The sequence below is a fragment of the Neopsephotus bourkii genome, unplaced genomic scaffold (genome assembly GCF_033783945.1).
Source record: "Neopsephotus bourkii isolate Nb327-2 ecotype Australia unplaced genomic scaffold, CSIRO-AGI_Nbou_v1 NB_1328, whole genome shotgun sequence".
Classification (NCBI taxonomy): domain Eukaryota; kingdom Metazoa; phylum Chordata; class Aves; order Psittaciformes; family Psittacidae; genus Neopsephotus; species Neopsephotus bourkii.
Window position 1 is genome coordinate 773,273 of NW_026901808.1, and position 18,549 is coordinate 791,821.

The 18,549-nt window shown below is 38.9% G+C and overlaps 1 protein-coding gene and 1 long non-coding RNA gene across 3 annotated transcripts; one reads left to right on the forward strand and one right to left on the reverse strand.

Annotated features, from left to right (window-relative positions):
- The first annotated feature begins 337 nt into the window (after positions 1-337).
- Positions 338-18,053, forward strand: REDIC1 (regulator of DNA class I crossover intermediates 1). 2 transcript variants are annotated; one of them, XM_061366235.1, is made up of 13 exons: positions 338-1,239; positions 3,263-3,302; positions 5,369-5,504; positions 6,342-6,474; positions 6,967-7,033; positions 8,022-8,222; positions 10,175-10,281; positions 12,801-13,333; positions 13,575-13,647; positions 14,318-14,378; positions 14,938-14,992; positions 16,039-16,121; positions 16,971-18,053. In XM_061366235.1, the coding sequence occupies exons 1-13, from the start codon at positions 1,217-1,219 to the stop codon at positions 17,544-17,546; spliced, it is 2,088 nt and encodes a 695-aa protein (XP_061222219.1). In that variant the 5' UTR covers positions 338-1,216; the 3' UTR covers positions 17,547-18,053. The 2 variants fall into 2 exon arrangements, with proteins under 2 accessions (XP_061222219.1, XP_061222220.1); XM_061366236.1 differs by lacking the exon at positions 338-1,239 and adding an exon at positions 1,827-2,400.
- On the reverse strand, positions 10,763-14,320 carry LOC133219139 (uncharacterized). The gene is made up of 3 exons (XR_009727359.1): positions 14,290-14,320; positions 13,255-13,424; positions 10,763-11,536 (listed from the first exon to the last, which is right to left on the reverse strand). It is a non-coding gene; the product is annotated as an uncharacterized LOC133219139 (long non-coding RNA).
- Positions 18,054-18,549: the final 496 nt, after the last annotated feature.

Consider the following 18,549-nt stretch of genomic DNA (forward strand, 5'->3'; position numbering starts at 1 on the left):
TTAAATAATCTTTCAGTTTGATGTCTGTCATATTAACTGCAGAGGCACACACACTTAAAATAGATATATTTTACTATGAAGATTTTAATCTAGTGTTACTACAAGAAACAGTTATTCATACTAATCAGAAATACCAGAGATATCTCAATGGTAAAACATTCTGCCCAATAAGTTTATTCAGTTTAATCGGTGATATTTTAGAGAAGCGGATCTTTTCACTTCTATAATCTCTTAGCCGTGGATTCTATAAAGACGCTAGCAAAATTAAAAGTATTAGGAAAAAAGACCCAATTAAAAAAAAACCAAAAAACAAAAAACCAAAAACCAAAACCTGGAGTAGTTTTTAATATTGGGCTCATAACATCTGATCTGAGTACTCTTCACGTTGTTGTACTAATAGCAATCAATATTAGCACCCTGGAAAATGTTAGCGTAAAGATAACTCAGTAAAGAAACAGCACAGGAAAAAAATAATATAGGATCTTAGTGATTAGTTTGTAAATGGGTGCCTTCACTTGCTGGAACAATGGCAGTGTCCAATGGAAAGGAGTACAGGGAGCTGAGGTGCCCCAGGAGCACAGGGAGCACCTGTAGTTCTGCATCCCTCAAGGGTTTGTCTCTAGTTATACACAAAAGCTAATCAGGCAGCTCCAAAAGCAACCATGCATATTAGAAACTTCTCACTGAATTGAAATAGTGAAATACCTGAGAAAGAGCAGGATGATGAAGAAGATGCTTCTTGCTTGCCCTAAAAATTATGGTGATCATAGCAGTGACAAGCTGGGCATGAAAGACAAAGCATCAGCAGCTGTGTAACCCACTCAAGCAACTGTGAATTCAGTTCACTTACGACAGAAAGAGGCTTGTGATTCCTTTGCAAAAGGGCAATGGCTTCTGGCAGCAGCCTCTGTGGAAGTGCCAGTGGTAGAGGAAGGATGGCAGCAACCAAATCATCCCCTCTTGCCCTGCTTGGCTTCCTGCGTGCTTCTTCTGCTGTCTGTCCTGGTTCCATCCTCTCCCTGCTGTCTGCAAGCACCAGGCAGCCTGGGGTCATGGAGAGCAGCTGCCCCAGTGCTCCGAGGGAGCAGGCGGCCCTGCAGGAGGGCCCTGTGGCGCTGCTGGACAGTGGAAAACCATCCCTGTGGTGAACATTGCCTCTGCTCTCTATCCCCAGCGCCACACATGGCAGCTCTCCCTCCTTCCTCAGCAGCAGAAAATGAACTGGGTCGGCGGGAGCCGGTAAGTGAAACTTCAAAGGCTGCCAGAAATGGCTCCGTGCTGAGTTAATTTTCCCCTCACAGATCGGGCACAGCCATGGTGGTTTTAACAGCCCAGTTCCCCTCACAGACCAGGCTCAGCCATGGTGGATGTGACAGCCCCAGTGTCCCCTCACAGACTAGGCTCAGCCATACGTGGATGTGATAGCCCTTGTTTCCCCTCACATATCGGGCACAGCCATGGTGGGTTTAACAGTCCAGTTTCCCTCACAGACCAGGCTCAGCCATGGTGAATGTGACAGCCCCGGTGTCCCCTCACAGACTAGGCTCAGCCATACGTGGATGTGATAGCCCTGGTCTCCCCTCACAGACCAGGCACAGCCATGGTGGGTGTGACAGCTCCGGTGTCCCCTCACACACCAGGCTCAGCTCCCTCACAGACCAGGCTCAGCCATGATGGGTGTGACAGCCCCAGTGTCCCCTCACAGACCAGGCACAGCCATGGTGGGTGTAACAGCCCAGTGCCCCTCACAGACCAGGCTCATCCATGGTGGGTGTGACAGCCCCGTGTCCCCTCCTGAACCAGACTGTGTGACAAGATGTAAATGTCCTCCCATACCAGGCAGGGTGGGTCATGTTTGGCCCTACGTCTCTGCAGACCGGGCCTGTCCTTAACATCCTCACTAATGACAGTGATTACCATTGGGGAAAAATATGTGTAGTTCTTGAGATTCACTGAAATAGTAAAATAATCACTGAGTTGTAACATTAAAAAAAACCCAAACCAAACCAAGGTTACTATTCCATTTCTTTAGGTGCCTATTTACTAGAAATGTAAACCCTGCAGATTTTGTCAGCCATTTGAAAGTAGCTTTGTGAAACACAGATTTATAGTCATCTTTACTCCAGAATCAAACTAGAAGGATGCCTCACCCATCTGGAAGTTGTCCCAGCAAAATGAAGTTTCTGGAATTTGCCCATGTTAAAAAGGTGGAAGGGACAGCTTCACTGAGAAAAAACCGTAACCACCCCAACTTCATCCTAAATACCTACCATGCTGCGCTGTAAGGAAAAGCAGTGTGTAGGAGTATTGCACTCAGCAAATAGCAAATCACCCTGCTGTTTTCTGCTGCTGTTAATTATCTGCTGGGATTCCTCAGGGAGGCTGGGATTTACATTTTAGGTAAATGTTATGCAAGGGTAAATGTTACATGCATGTAAGGGTAAATGTAACATGCATGTTACATGTGTTTTAACTTTAAGCACAGTGAAAAAAGAAAAAAAAAAAAGGAGTAATTCCAAGTGGATAATCCTTATTTCTAACTCTGGATAAACAGCCCTCATCTTACTGACCCAAGGTCTGCAGCCATGCTCACCCTGCTCACAGCTGTTACCCATAGCTCCAGTTTTACGCAACACCTCTTGTAGGCAATGCATTTAAGATTATATTTAACCAGTGAGAAATGTAGTTTAAGGTATAACTGTCTTTTAATATTGCACAAAGAACAGCAGCTTGATAAAACTTGTAGTGACAATCAATTTTTTCTTACCTTTTCTACAAAATGTTTACAATATTCTGTGAAGTCCCAAAAGGTAGAAACTTGTATTGTGCTCTTTTGTTTCCTTTGCCAATATGGTTTTGTAACTATGTTGCAGCATGACAAAGAAAATTAGGAGAAATTAATATATTGACAAGGATTTCTGACATTTTTTTAAGAAATTAAGAATTGATTAAATGTTGCATTACAGGTCAAATGTCAAAAAGCTTTTCCTTCTGAATGTTCAATGTATTTAGTAGCTCTAAGAATGTCATCCTGTACTTACCTGAGTAAACCAGTATCAAAGTGACTTCAACAGACATATGTTGGCTTTACTACCTGAAGGTTTGATCCATGATAACATAACATAACATTAACATAACATAACATCAGCATAAACATAACATAATTTCTGTCCTAAATTCTCGATACCATTGATGAGAAATTCAAGCCATGACTCAGGATTATACTTTTACAATTAAAACAAAATTTATTTGCATCTTTCAGGAGCAGAATCATACTAAAGCAGGAAAGGAGAAAGCAAAAGGTAAGCAGTTCTAGATATCTTAGATTTTACATTGTTACTTAAATGCTTTAGTTGATTCATTTAGGCAAAAACTTTCAAAGCATTTGGAGCGAGACTCAAAGCTATAGCATAACAGTTGTAATGGTTACCTAACTTCATGTAACTTTTAGGACAGAAATCTTGTTCTAGGATTACTACGCTGAATTCCAGCAGGAAGGGGAGGGAGTAGGAGAAGGCATGAATGAATAAATTCATCCAATTTAAGTTGTACTGAATTACTTCTGTTACTATATTTTGTTGGTATGTGCTGACACATGGGATTGCTTGAAGCCTTACTGTGACAACCACATGGTCAGCTGGCCTAATACTTACACATAAACACAGCTATTTCCTGGGCTACATAAAAGAATGTTAGGCTCAGTGAAGTACTTTATTTGGCAGCTTATTTATATTTTGAATCTGAAAGTGAAGTGATAGAATCAAATTTATCCATGGCATAGCAGAATACATTTCAAACAGGAAAGAGGAAGAAAACAGTAAGATAAAGCAGTTATAACTATAGTAAAGATAAGTCAATTTCCTCCCCAGCAGCAGGGAAAAAGAGTATAGGGAAGCTCCATCACTGTGGCTGGTATTCTCTAATGACCAGGGCAGGTGCATTGGCATATACAGCAGGAGGAAAGCCAGGCTGACAGTTATGGAGACACTCTCAGAAGTTAAAACCTTTACCAAAGGGAATGCAGGAGCAACCAGCAGCTTGTTGTCCCTATAACTTTCCCAGTCTCCTGGAGGCCTGTGAGTTCTCAAAAGATCTGTTTTTTCAGGATTCATTTGTCTGAACCACAGAATTTACATTAAAACTATGTAATTTGCTTCAGTGTAGGAAAGAAAACAAATAAGATAGACAGGATTGTTTTAGTAATTTTATAATTACTGAATTACTAAATACAGTGGTGATTACACAATTAGTAGCAATTTAGTAAATTAGAGGCAATGCGAAGAAAAGATCTGAGATACCGAAGGGGCATGGGTAAATTTTGGGGGTGTGGACTCCAAAGCAATATGAATTTTGAAGTGTTGATGTGTACATAGGCTGAATTTACCATATTGCAGATAGCCTTCTTAGTTGAAGAACAGGTATTTTCCATAGATGGTAACATCTTAGAATGATAAAGATTTTGATATAATAAAATATATGGGGAAATAGTTACCAGTGGACGAGCTGGGTATATTAGTTACATGTAACCTGCAATAATGGTGGGAATTACATTTCAGAAGAAAAGCTGATGCTATTTTGGGTTTTGGCACAGCCTTCGGTTTTCAATATCCTCCTTGTGATTAAAATAAAGAAATCTTACTGGCTTTATTTATTCATCTGCTGTGCTTGATGCCAGTGGTTGTAGGATGATTATTAATAGTCTCCTATAAAATGCAGATTTTTTTGTTTCCTAAAATTTCTATAATCATCTGCTTAATATATTCGAAGTGTCAATCATCTCTATTTATTCCTTGCAACAAAAAGCCTTTCTGGAGTCCCAGTCATAGAGGTTTTTCTTCTCTACTTTTTTCTCTCTTTTTTTTTTTTTTTTGGTCACAAGACTATTTTCTATGTCAAGAAAGACAAATTTGGAGAACAGTAAACTCTTTATGTCATTAGAGATGGCTGTGTGTATGTAATCTTGCTGATTTACTTGCCTACAGTCTTGTAAGATGCCTAAAAAACCCAAGTTTAATTTTTTCCAACTTTTTCCTTCAGCATTTTGATAAGTTTTTTATTTTAAAGAAATATTTTTAATGATCATACAAAAAGTTTGAGGCATGTGTGTTTAAAGATTAAGCTTTTGGCATTAAGAGAACAGTGATTAATTTTGAATATGAACAAATTATGCTTGCAGTCTTTCAAGGTAATAAAAATAAAATAAATAACAGTAGGCAGGGTGTGAGGATTTAGAGATTTAATCGCGTGCTTTTATTGTTACGAGTGTTTGCTAAGTCTTGCATGCTATTTTCAAAAGGATTATATATGCTGCTAACTTGTCTCAGAAGCTTCTATCAAAAAAAGTTATTCTCTCTTTTAAAAAATCTAGGAATTCTTTGAAAAGAAGAAACTTAAATCAAAGATGAAGCTTCTGGGAGTGTCATCTCCTAAAAGTTCAGCAGTCAGTTTAGATCTCCTCAATCTGTATGTTGTGAACCAGATATCAACCAAAAGAGACAACTCTGGTGAGTTTAGTATAACAGCATTCTAACTTCACAGCTGACAGAATCAGTTGTCCTTAAGTATTACTGCTATTATGTCAGGTCTTGTTCTTCCACTTGAAACTTAATGCTCAAATAACTGTTATGTTATTTTTACAATAAACAATTGTAAGTAAATATAAAAATTACTATTGAATAAAAATTCAGGACATAAGGAGAATCAACCAACTTTGGCTACTGCTCACTTCACCTTTAAAGCCTTGTATACTTGTGCACCTTCCTCATGACATTCATTAATTTTACCCTACATTCATTTTTTCCCTTTGCCATTGAATAGGTCTGTTTGTATTCCACTTCCCTTTTCATAACTTTTGGGGGACATTAGGAATAGTCTGTCAATTCTACCCAGAGTATCTTCCGTAAAACCCATAATTAAGCTCCTAAAAAACATCTGTGCAACTTGATTCCTAACTCTTTGTAACTGTGGTGCTTAGGGACATGGTTTAGGGTTGGACTTGATCTTAAAGGTCTTTTTCAACCTAAATGAGTCTATGATTCTTATCCATTGTGTCATATTCATAAACTAGATTGTGGAGAATTTGTTGTTGTGTGCTCAGAAAGATTAAAAGGTGACTGAAGAGGGCAACAAAGCTTGTCTATACACAGCAGCTGACTATAAATAATTTTATAATGCCATTTAGAATAAAGGTGTTGCATTGCTAGTAAGAAAGAAAGCAAAAATATGGCTTTAAATTAATAAAGATAATCTAAACCAACAGCTTTTGTACTTTAGTGAAAATTCAGAAAACTCAAAACTTTTCTCCAAAGCCAGCATTGACATTCCAGATACTTTCATTGCAGCCAGCATGAGGAAGCCAGTACACATTGATATCACTGAAGATGTAAAAATACCTGTTAGGAGGCACAACATAGAGCTTCCCACATCACCACTGCATACACAACGTATGCCTAACTTAGATGCCATCCAGAACAGGTACTTGTATAAAACAAGCTATAGTTAAGTTATAATAAAGTCCTGGAAAAGGTATTTCTTTTTGGTGTTATATCTGGGCTATTAAGTAAACATAAATATACCATTCTAAGATGAAGAAGTTTTACAGTCACTCATGGCATTCCTGTAATACTCTTTCTATAACAGAATAAATGTATTCTAAATAAAAAACTGCACAAAGCTGAGAGATTAAAAAAAAAAATGTTTACTTAATGTCAGGTACAGACACTAAGTTTATCTACAGAGCTGGCTATTCAAACAGCCTTTTCCACTTACACTGTTTTCCCATTCAACTTCAGACACCCTAAAAGTGACTGACTAACACAGTGACTGCTCATAACTGCTTAAGAATTAGGTCTGTTTAATATGCGTGGAAAGATATTCTTGTATTATTTTGAAATTAATACTCAATGCTCTTAATCTTATAGATCTTATATCTTGTATATCATAGGCTGTTTTTATTCATTTTACAAGGTTACAAAAGCAAGTTTTGGACAGCAGAAGGCAGCATCTCTCCGAGAAAATAAAATGCCAGCATAATGTGAGTGTATCATTCTCACAGATGTAAAGCTAAAAATGTGAAGCATTTTTTAAGTGATTTTTTCAAAGAGTGACCCAATCTCATGGATGCTGAATTGTGAAGTCTTCTTTAAGGCTATATTGATATGTTACTTGCTAGTCATATCCATTCATGCCGTTTCCTACGTATTTCTTGAAAAGCTCACCTTTATGCTAGAAGCTAGTCACAAAGGACAGAGACCGTGGGAAAGAGACTGAGGCCAACAGCAGAAAATTAAAAACAATATGCAGAAATGTGAAATGATGACATGTAAGCAGCATAGACAAAAGCTGAATCTTGAAGAGGAACTTTCAAGTCTTAGTGGATACAATTGTGAAGTTCATGCAGTCATTGAGGTTACAGTGAAAAACATTCTCTAGATGGATTTAAAGTGGTTTTTTTTAAGACCCATTCCACTGTTGCACAAAAAACCCAATTAAACAACAACAACAAAAATATAATCCCCCCAAACAAGCTAGTAATTCTGTTAGAAAACACTTAGTTTGGGTAGCAACGTAGCTGTAGTCACAGTGACATTCCATGAGTTTTGCCTTCAAATTTCTACTTGTGTTCTGATCTGCTTGAAATAGCATTGTTGGTATCACAACATGTTGGAGGTGTCTCTTCAATGGAGTCAAGTATTTTCATTTTACTATCTAGGAACCAAGTCAGCTGATCATTTACCTACACATCTAGTGCTAAAATTGTATTTATACCCATCTGTCCTCAGGATAACATTTGTGTGCATACTTCAGTTTAAAGTAGGCGCTTAGGTTTTTCCCTGAAATAAGTCCTTATTACTGTATGATTTCCATGAAAAAATCCTATCAGAATACCTGAAGCTTTTCTCTTGCTGTTGTATACGTGCAGAGATGTAAAGAATATAAAAAGGTTTGATTACTTCGAACTTTATGCTGACATCAGAACATTTTTAGGTAAATAAAATGTCTCTCTGCTATGTTTTGTCTAGGTACCACAAGTAACAGAATTAACATATGCTGACTCTAGTATGGAATGTGAAGACAGCACAGCAAGTGCTTTTAGTGCCTGTCCATTGTCTTCTTCTGTTTGTTGGTCCTCTAACTGTACACAACTTTCAGAAGAAAATTTGAGCACAAACCTAATGAGTAATACTTGGGAACAGACCTATGAAGAGAAGCTGCAAAACCAGGTTTGATGAATATTTTGTCATTTCCACAGAGTTATTTTAAACCAACATTCATTTATTTGGGGTATAAAATTAGTGTAGTGGTGAAGATAATTGTAAACAATCAGCATTTCCTGTAGGCTGGTATTGACAATGAATATTCCATATATAGAAATGTAGTTCTTTTATTGTTACGAAATGCACTTGAGATTTTGTTCGCTGAGCTTCCAGTATCACTAATATTTGCAGAAAGAGAGAGAGTCACATACAACTACCTTGCTTTTGTTTCTGGCTTGTAAAGTTGCTTAAAGAAAGCTGAAATGTATTACAATTATAAATACAGCTTTCTTAACTGTACAGTTAGTGTAACTGGGTATAGTTATAATCTCAGGTGATCACCGTGACCTGATTTGTAATCATGCAGTGAGTAACGTAGTTCTTACAGTATTCATTTCTGTCCATGAAAGGCTTATCGAGCTATACCTCCCGGAGGCAATTGCAAGGTACATAAAGATCAAGAGGGTGACAAGGTAACAAGGAACAGCCATCATACTATGCCTGTTGAACCTGATTGCTTTCTGTGATGAAATTACTAGCTCTATGCATAAGGGAGAGCAGCAGGTATTTATTTTGACTTTAGGAAGGCTTTTAACAATGCTTCTCGTGGGATCCTTGTAACCGAAGTGGGGAGGTACGAACAAGATGAGTGGATAAGATGGGTAAAGATCTGGCTGTAACAATCATGCTCAAAGTAGTTGTCTATTGGCTAAAGTCTAATTGATAACAGGTTAGTAATGGCAGGAATCCCCAGAGATTAATACCAAGTCCACTACATCTTTATTAGAGACTTGTACAGGGGAACAGTGTGCACCCTCAGCACTATAACAGGTTCATGTGTCACACAAAATAGGCAGAGTGATCATTATGTTAACAGGGCTGCTGTTCAGTGGCATCCTGACAAGCAGATGTCCACCATGAACTTCATAGAGTTTAACACAGAGAAACCCCATGCATCAGGTGACTGATTGAGTAGGTAGCAGTTTTGCAGGGAAGGGCCTGAGGGTGCAGCTGGGCAGAAAGTTGTCCATGAGTCAGCAGTGGGCCCTTGTAGCAGCAAAGGCCAACTACACAGAGGGCTGTATTAGAAAGCGCATAACCAAGCAGTCATAGGGAAGTGAGTATTTCCCTCTGAGCAGCATCTGTGACAACACACGTGAAATGCTGTGTCCGGTTTTGGAACTGCCAGTACAAGAGAGAGACCAACAAACTAGCAAAACCAGCGAAGTGCCACAAAAATTTTCAGGGGATTGGAGCACGTGATGACTGTGGAGAGACAGAGCAAAGATTTGTGTGGCCTGGGAAAGAGAAGGCTATGAAGATGTGGGGTGAACTAGCTGCTGTCTTCCACAGTCTAAAATGGCTTATAAACAAGGCAGAGCCAGAGGTACTCAGCAAAATGGCAAGAAGTAAAAGTTGCAAGTTTCAACAGTGGAAATTCTGTTTATATGGGAAAAAATATTGTCACAAAAGTAGCTAAGTACCAGAAGAGGCCATCCAGACAGGTTGCAGAATCTTGGTCCTGAGCAATCCTGAGCAATCTGGATGAACCTTGAAGCTGGCCCTGCTTTGATTCAGGTTGGACTAAACACCTCTGGAGGTCCCTTCCAGACAAGAGCTTGCAATGGTGAATCAATCTTCAGTGGAACTTCAGCTTGTTACAGGCTATCAAGCTTGTTCATAACATGGGAGGATGGGGTGCTCAAAAGACATTTTGCATAATAACAGTAATACATAAATATGGAAAAGTATGAGTTATACAGTACTCAGGCTGTAAGGAGATGTGGGCTTCTACTGTAAAGATAAAAATAAAAAGAGTAGGAAAACATGTATATTGTTTGCAAACCCAACTTTAAAGTTTTAAGCACTGTAACTGCTAAACATATTCAGATTTTGACAGCTTCTACTATTTTTTTCAGCCAGGAAATAGTTCTGATCAAGACCCTTGGGTTACAGAACCTCCAAGCCAGTGTATTTTCAGGGAGTCTGATACAGTGCCTCAGGAACTGTTAAAGCCATTGCATAGGTAGGAAGTGATTTTACACTAATGAGAGAAATAACGGTCAAGTTCAAGTAAGAAAAACTCTAAGATAATCTGAAGATTATTGCTACTTGATTTTTCACTGATTTTGGTGCTTTTCAAATAGAAATGAAATGGAAAGACTGAACATGCCAAGCTATTTAAATTTGCTAGAAGCAGAAAAATATTAAGTAGGCCCTTGGCACCGTGATCTATTTTTTGCAACATCACAAACATGATGGTATTATAGGATTCACCCCAAGCGAGAAGCATGGATTTGCTAAGAAGCCACAGGCAGGGAAGCTGCCCCGCTCTCATTAGTTCTGTCTGCTTTTTGTTGATGACCTTGATGCTGTAGTCATTAGCAACTTCTCCACCTACATTGTTTATATATGGGATTCCATGAACACAGCATTTTATTTTTCCATATGTGCCTACTATAGCTTTTTTTAAAAAAACCACAATTGTTTCAATAACACTTTTATGAGAATATACACTTTGTTTCTAAAAGAATGGATAGAAATCTAGAATACATTTCTTTTTGTATATGCTTATTAAAAATCCCTTTAATCACAGAGGATTTAGGGCCAGACTTGTTTATACAAAACACTTTATTTTAGTTTCTTTCCAGGGCCTTTTGCCTGGAATCTAGGGACCTTACAGGGCTCATTTTTCTTTACTCTTTCTATTCTGTAAGTAGGTCTGCTGTCTGGTTGAAAGTTCCTGTCAGTCTCTAGCTTTGGCTGAATGGAGCCATAAAAAGGCCATATGTTATTTTGCCGTTCTGAAGTATCTACAGCCTGTAGGTACCTCCCTGTTTGCCCAGGGAGTCAAGTAACTGATAAACTCACTGACCACATGATAACTAGGTGAATGCATCAGCTTCCAGTCTTAGCCACCTTAACTTTCTCTATTCTCTTAGCTTCTCTCAGCTTTCTCCAGCAAAACCCAAAATGAGGGTAACCTTCGCCTTGCTATGTATCTTGATGAATTCCTGATTAATATCTTTACATTAAACCCTATATAACCTCATCTTGCCTACATCTCCCTTTTCATTTCTCCACAGGCCCTCAGGCCTGCACTCATCTGCTTACGGCACTTCCATTACTCTTCTGCCCATTCATGGCTCACTAACAACATCTTCCCAGCTGATCTTCAAATCCATTTCTTTGCATCATGCTTGATTTGTTTTCATCCATTGTAGCCATAAATTCTTCTATCTCAAGAGTTGATAGTTCTACTGGGAAGGAAGTTCCTCTCACTGTATATGAAAAGTAGAGTACAAGTTTACACAATTGTATAATATAATTGTAACATACCAATGATACAGCCAGGATGCATACATGAGAACTGTGGCACCTCAAGATCATTAAATATTAACTAAAAAATTTAAATGTTGCATTTCATCATCTGCTACCAACTTTTACTTAGCATTACAAAATGTTCAGCTGGAATAAAGAAGGAGCCTCTGAATTGCTTCACAAAATGGTTTTAACTTCCTCATGTAGATCAACCCAGGTTTCTCCAGAAACAAGCTCTAGTGTGTTTTGCCTTTTCAAACTGTTCTGGGGAGGTTTCGGTATGAAGAGGGCACCACTTTCTCATTTAAGTTCTCTAGTATCTTCATCCAGTTGCAGGTATTCACTGATCAAACCATTACAGATTTTTTTTTTTTCCCTGTAAGAGTTTTCTGTACCTTATATCAGTTTTCAAGTTCCATTAATAGCATTGCTCTATCTGCTTTAAAGAAAGGGCATTTTTTTGAATGGCCTTTGCCAATTTCCTGTGCTTCAGATGCCTCTCAATTCTTTGCTGAAAGGTCAGTCACCAGATCAAGCCTAGAAAAGAGCTGTGAAAGTGTTAGGAGCCAAGTAAGTGAAAGCATGACAGCTTTTGTGCGAATGATGCTATGGCAGCATCTTCCAAACCACTTCTATCGAAAGTGGGCAAAACAAAATGTCTGACTGGCCTCCTGACACAGGAACAGAAAAATCCCATGCTGAATTAGGATTACTGCCCTCAAGTACAAATGGAAGTCACTTGCTAAGGAGACCAGGATTCAAGCAGTACACAAAGTTTATCATAGGCTTTCAGTACAGGAGAGAACCGTAGTCTTGAAGAACAAACTATTTTTGTGAAAGGAAGAAGCTGTCTTCCTCTTTTCTTTCTTTTTTCCCAGTGGCCTTCTCTGGTCAGCTGGTGGAGCAGCAGTGACATACTGTGGCTGATTTTATAAACCACACTTCCATACTCAGGAGGGTGTGTGTGCTCCATGTCTTGGTGTTTGGAGACATCCTGAAACAGAAGCCCTTTTAAATCAGTCTTACTATAAATTGGAACTAAAATACAGGAAAGTTTATCAGTTGAAATAATGTACATTTCATACAAAAGTGTGATGGTAAGTAAAGTCTTTGAGTTTTCTATCATCAAGTTATCATAGTTTGTCATTATAACAGTATTTTGCTTATTTATGTAGTGAACAAACTGTTTGTTCTTTTCTACTCCCCCTTCATGTCATTCTGCAGGCTAGACTATATGAATTTTTCCGGGAAAAATCCAGTGATAATGACCAAAAAAGAATCAGAAGGCAGTGAAGGAATAAAAGACACGTTGTTTGATGTTGTGAAAGAAACTTCAGAACTGAAACCTAAACAAGATGGAAGTGATTGTTCCTTTCTGGCATTGTTTGAAGATGAGAGCAAGCCAATCAATATTAATCCTCCCACAAAACATTTTAATCTTTTTGTTAACCAAAGCAGCACTGACATGTTTTTCATGGATCCAGATGATAGAAATGAAATGACCAATAAAAATTATCCTTACTATGCTAGAGAGGCTTATTCTGCAAACAATGAAAAAAAATATTCTGTAGGCAGACACCTTGAAGGCATTTTCACAGCTCCAGAACAGGTTTTACTTAAAAGTAACAATGTCTTAAGGGCAAGCTGCCAGAAAAGCAGTGAACTTCATAACACTCACCTGCAGGACTGTCACAGGGGACAGCACTACTTCATAGCCTCTGAAGAGAAAGGAACACCTTCAAACCTTGAGAAAATTGGTACGTGACAGTACTTTAAGGACGTATATTCTGGGCTTCATTCTCCTTTTAAAGACATAAGTTTTTATAACCAGAGATGTTTCTGCCCTGACTGAAAAAAATGTCATGAATGTTCAAGATGCAGTAATTTAATTTTAAATCAATATTTAAGTTATTTTTTGAAGTTCACAGAAGCATTTATTTTCAAATTATGTTTATGCATTTTAAAATCAAAGGTTACTTTTTTTTGTTTTTATTCTAGAGACTTCTGCTTATCACCATGATCAGTGGACTAACTTACAGGAGAGTGTGCAGAACTATTCAAGACAAAAAAGGTGAGTGCCACAGAAATTATCAATCCCTTAACTAGCGATAGCTGCAGAGATGCTGCTGAATTGAAGACATCCTAAGAGGACATGAAAGCAAAATTCTAACCCGTATTAGTGAGGACTAAAGTTTTCTCAGTGGAAATAGTTGTGACTAATGTGAATAAACTTATGCTCAAGTAAGCCCTTTGTACCACTGTTCATCTGCCTATAAAAAGTACAGATAAAGTCTGCTTCTTGGGACAGTTTTGAGTCTCTGAAGCTAAGCTGTTGCTCTGACTTGCCCTCTGAAAGCCCCTGTCTCCTTCCACTGACTGCAGTGGAAGCTAATGTCTTCCATCAGCTAAAGTTAGCAGGTGTAAGTGCCCCATGTTTTACAAAAAACTGTTTTATCAAAGACTCTGGTCCATAACACCTTTCGTTTTACAAAGCAGCAGCACTATCTTCTATCATCTCCCATATTAGATTTGAATTTCAACGTAAACAAATTTTGTGAAAAACAGATGATTGGTGTTAAATCTGAGGTTCAGAAATAAGTGCAGTGATTTCAATAGTGGGAAGCATTTCAGACAAAATACAATTTGAAAGACAAAAAAAATCACCAGTAATTACTTTAATTCTGAAAGAAGTACAGGAGAGGAAATCACTTACCAGAGAACTCTGTGTTTGCATCCGTCAGTGACAACGAGTCTGTGGGAGAATCAGCCTGGAGACAGAACCAGCTCTTTGGATTTGAAGAGGTAACTTTTTAAAGAAAGAGGTGCATTTTTTATCAAACCTATTGTTTGCACCATTAGAAAGAGTGTCCACAATAGTTAGTAACTGAATATAGCTTCACTGGATTAACTTCTGTGGAAGATTCTTTTCTGCCATGGTGTATATAAGGAATCCAGAAAGAACATCTAGTTAAGTGATTCAGATAGACAACCCATAATTTCATGTCCATAATTTACATGTCTTGATTCATACCTAAGCTCGTATCTGAAATACATTGTGTAAGTAAGTTACCATTAACCCTTAGGATCAGATTCTGCAGGCAGTTCTCAGACATTATATGCAGGACACTTCAGTATTATAAAGGAGCTTTATGCCAGCATACATATAAGTCTTTTAGATATTTTGCCTGTAGAAGTCACCCAGGTACATACAGTGTTGCTCAGGTGTTTTGTACCTCTTAAATTAATTTGCAGTACAGTGCCGTGAGTCCTTTATGTACTACAGAAACTGAATGGTCCCCCCCTAACCTAAGGTGCTGATCCAGCTGAACCCTCACTATTAACACTTCATTATTTTTAAAAGTTCACAACAGCACAAGAGTTCAGAGTGAGTTCAAGTCTGCACCAGATGAAGAAGGGTTAGTACTATTTATACATTATTAATTACAAAATCAGGTTTTCCTCTACGTGTGAAACTGAAACAGTGACTTGTAAAGCCAGGGAGAAGTGTTCTGATCTTTTCAGGATGTTACATTTGATGAGGGTTTGTTATATTGATTCATGCAGCACTATATAAAGACAGCTAGCATTACCAGGTAACTAAGAACTGTGTTTGCTTTTCTTTGAAGAGACAAATTCAGGTTAACTAACTCCTCGCTGGTGAGTATTACACACATATTTGTTTTACCTTGTCCCATTTCCTCCAGAGTTGTCCGCTAAACAGAAAAGCCAGCTCTGAAAGTAGGAGTAACTGCTAAAACCCCTATAAATTAATCCAAAAGAGAGGTCAAGAATATTGATGTGAGCACCAGAGCTGAACTTTACTAACATCACCATATAGTGAAAGTTCCAAGTAGATGCCAGTAACTTCCTAATTCCTGAAGACGTCTGCTGATTGGAAGAAATCTTGGACATGTTTTCTATATTAATTAATATCTTCATTAGATGTTTGACATGTGCCATTTTACTCATCATTCCACACATGGAAAGAGTGAGGGGAGTCAGCAGGGAGATCCCACCTTCTTTTTTGCTTCCCCAGTAGCAGTAGGGGTCAGCTGTGCTGCTGCATTTCAGAGCAGGTATCTCCCAAGGGCCTCCAAGAGAAAAACATGTAACTTGTATGGCAGCCAACCTGTGCAGGCAGTTTGCTACATTCTTTCCCTGGCCTTGCTCTTCAGAGTCCTTCCTGCTTTTGAGTTGCACAGTCCTGCTGCTGGTGCAGGCTGCTGATTAACAGCGTGGCTGAAGCTTTGGGGGACCTATCTCACACTTCCTGTTAAGATGTGTTGTCCTGAGAGAATTGGCTATTATCAAGAATTAGATTGACCTCACTAACACTTTAAACAGTATCTTGAAATTGCATCAGATGCAGTAATGTTTAATTCTACATGCTGTACTTGAGAATTGGATGTTTGGGGAAATTTTTGGTGAGTTGGTAACCTTTCCTTTCATCTCGTTTTTTCAGCTGTGGAGTCATCACTGAGCAGCCAGTCTCCCATTTACTCCCCAAGGCAGACAGAAAGCTATTTCAGCTCCAGTCCTGACATGGTGAGTACTGCCCCTTTATGGGTTTGCAGGGTTCATTTGAATAATACCTGTATTTCTGCGTGCATCTAAGGGTGGGTGTAGCAGGAATGTTATTTACGGTTTCATTTTGTACAAAGCAACTTCATGTGCGAGGAAGACAAGAAATTATAAGCTATAAGTTTTCCTAAACAGTTTACCAGACGTGGTCTGGCTGTGGATAATGCCAGGGCGAATTACAGTAATATCACTGTGGGAAGATGCTAAGCAAGCTTCTTGATGTATAGCTGCCTTACATTATGTACCTCAAGCTGCACCAGGGGAAGTTTAGCCTGGATATTAGGAAAAATATCTTGACTGAAACAGTGATCAGGCATTGGAACAGGCTGCCCAGGGAAGTGGTGGAAAGTGTTCAAAAACCGTGTAGATGAGACCCTCAGTGACATGGTTTAGTGGTGGACTTGGCAGTCCTGGGGTAAAGGTTGGACTTGATCTTCAAGGTCCTTTCCAACCTAGTTGATGCAATGATTCTATGTCTGTAAGGCAGGAGGATTTGACACACTCGGTGTTTTCACCCACGCTTGAACACGAACATAACACAATGTAAGAATGTAAGCTCTGTGTGTGAGGGAAGATGTGCCTTACCTGCTTTCTCTTTCACAAAGGCCAGGAACACACCCTTGGAGAAAGAATGGGGGGGGGAGAGATAGGAGAGAAACAAAACCAAACACAATCCAAAAGGCAAACAAACAAAAGCGGACAGTTCTGGCCTTTCTGTATATTTCATGAACTTAGTTATTAGTTAGTCATTAACTTAGTCCTTAGTTACTGAACTGCTTAAACAGTTGCATTCACTCAATTCTGTTCAAACAGTCTGAAGAGGAAGACACAGCCCAAAAGATGAAATACAGGGATGAACAATCTTTGAAGAAAGATGATGCCAACCTATCCTCAGAGCCGCTTAAGACTTCTGACACCGGAACTGTGCTTATCCAGCCCAGCAGTATTTTGACTAGAGAAGAAGCAAACCACCCTCATGAGAAAAAATCTACTTTATGTGCGCCGGAGGAGGAAAATGAAGTCCACACTGCCCCATCTGAGGGCAGCTCGTTATACCAAGCCCATAAGGGAGAGCCTGTCACTCGCAGTAGCAGGCACGATGTCTGCGTGCAGACGGAAGGCTCTGTGACACAAGTAAGTAAGGTGGATGCTGCCACCCAGTGTGGCCCTACACCGGTGTGCAGCTGTGGGCGCCCCCTCCCCTCGGTCCCTAGCACCGCTGGAGGGCACAAAATGCCAGCGCAGGAGAAGCTGCAGCCTCCAGGCTCCGGCACCGCGGCAGCACCCGCCGCGTTTTCTCCTGACACCGAGTACCTGAGTTTAGCTGGCAGAACGACTCTAGAGGTGCTGAACTACATTGATATAATGAAGGAGAGAGAAAAGCAGTGACCAGCTAGGACAGCACGTAAGGAATACAGAAGTTTTGTCCTGTTCTCAGTGTGCTTCATTTAATTGGCTTATTTGGATTTTTCTGTCCTGTTTGGACAAAATGTTGTTGTTGTTTTTTTTTTTTTTTTCTGTTTGTTTGCTTTTAATTATTATTAACTATGGATTTCTATCTACCTCCTGCTATCTTTAACCATGAATTTCTATAGATCTCCAACTATTAACATAGGACTTTACAATAGTTTAGTAAATACAGCCTTAGGAATTATCTTGGCTTCCCCACATATATTTGTAGGATTCTGTAGTTTGGGATTGACTTTGCTTCTCTGGAAGGAAGTGGAAAAGTTCTGTTTCACTTCAGAACATATTTATTTGATGCAGCTCTTAGTTCAGAACTATTGTCAGATTTTTAGCCATTTTAACAGACAAATTAGCCTTTGCTGCTTGTTTGGGCTAAACACAAAAATGTAAAACAACAGAAAAGGTACATCTGCATGCATAGATTAGAATGTGATTAATTAATTTTTACCAAAACAAACAAAATTTTGATTATTTTTCCTTCCACAGCAGCTCTATTGATTCATTCTCTGTCTGTTAATACTGACAGATCTTGTATGTGTTTCTGTATTTTACCTGCAGGTTGAAAATCTGAAATGCTTTCCTCTTCAGTATTTGTATAAAGTTAGAAATCTCAACAAATAAAAGTTCCTGATAATACTGTTTCTGGGTGATACTCTTCTAAAGAAGTTCCTAATAAAGACAGCAGGGAGGCTCACTCTTTTACTGACATCTTATATATCCATACATCTTTATTTGTATATACATCTATCTACATCATATATGTGAGGATGTGTCTGTGTATATGCTGGCATTAGCCAGCTGGCTGCATGCAGGGATCATTGCAAACTGGACTTAAAAAAGCTATGCTGGAGACTACTCCTTAAACAGCGCAGATTTGTTTTTCCAAGCAAATGTTGTACTTTCTCCCTTGGAGGCAGCTGGTGGA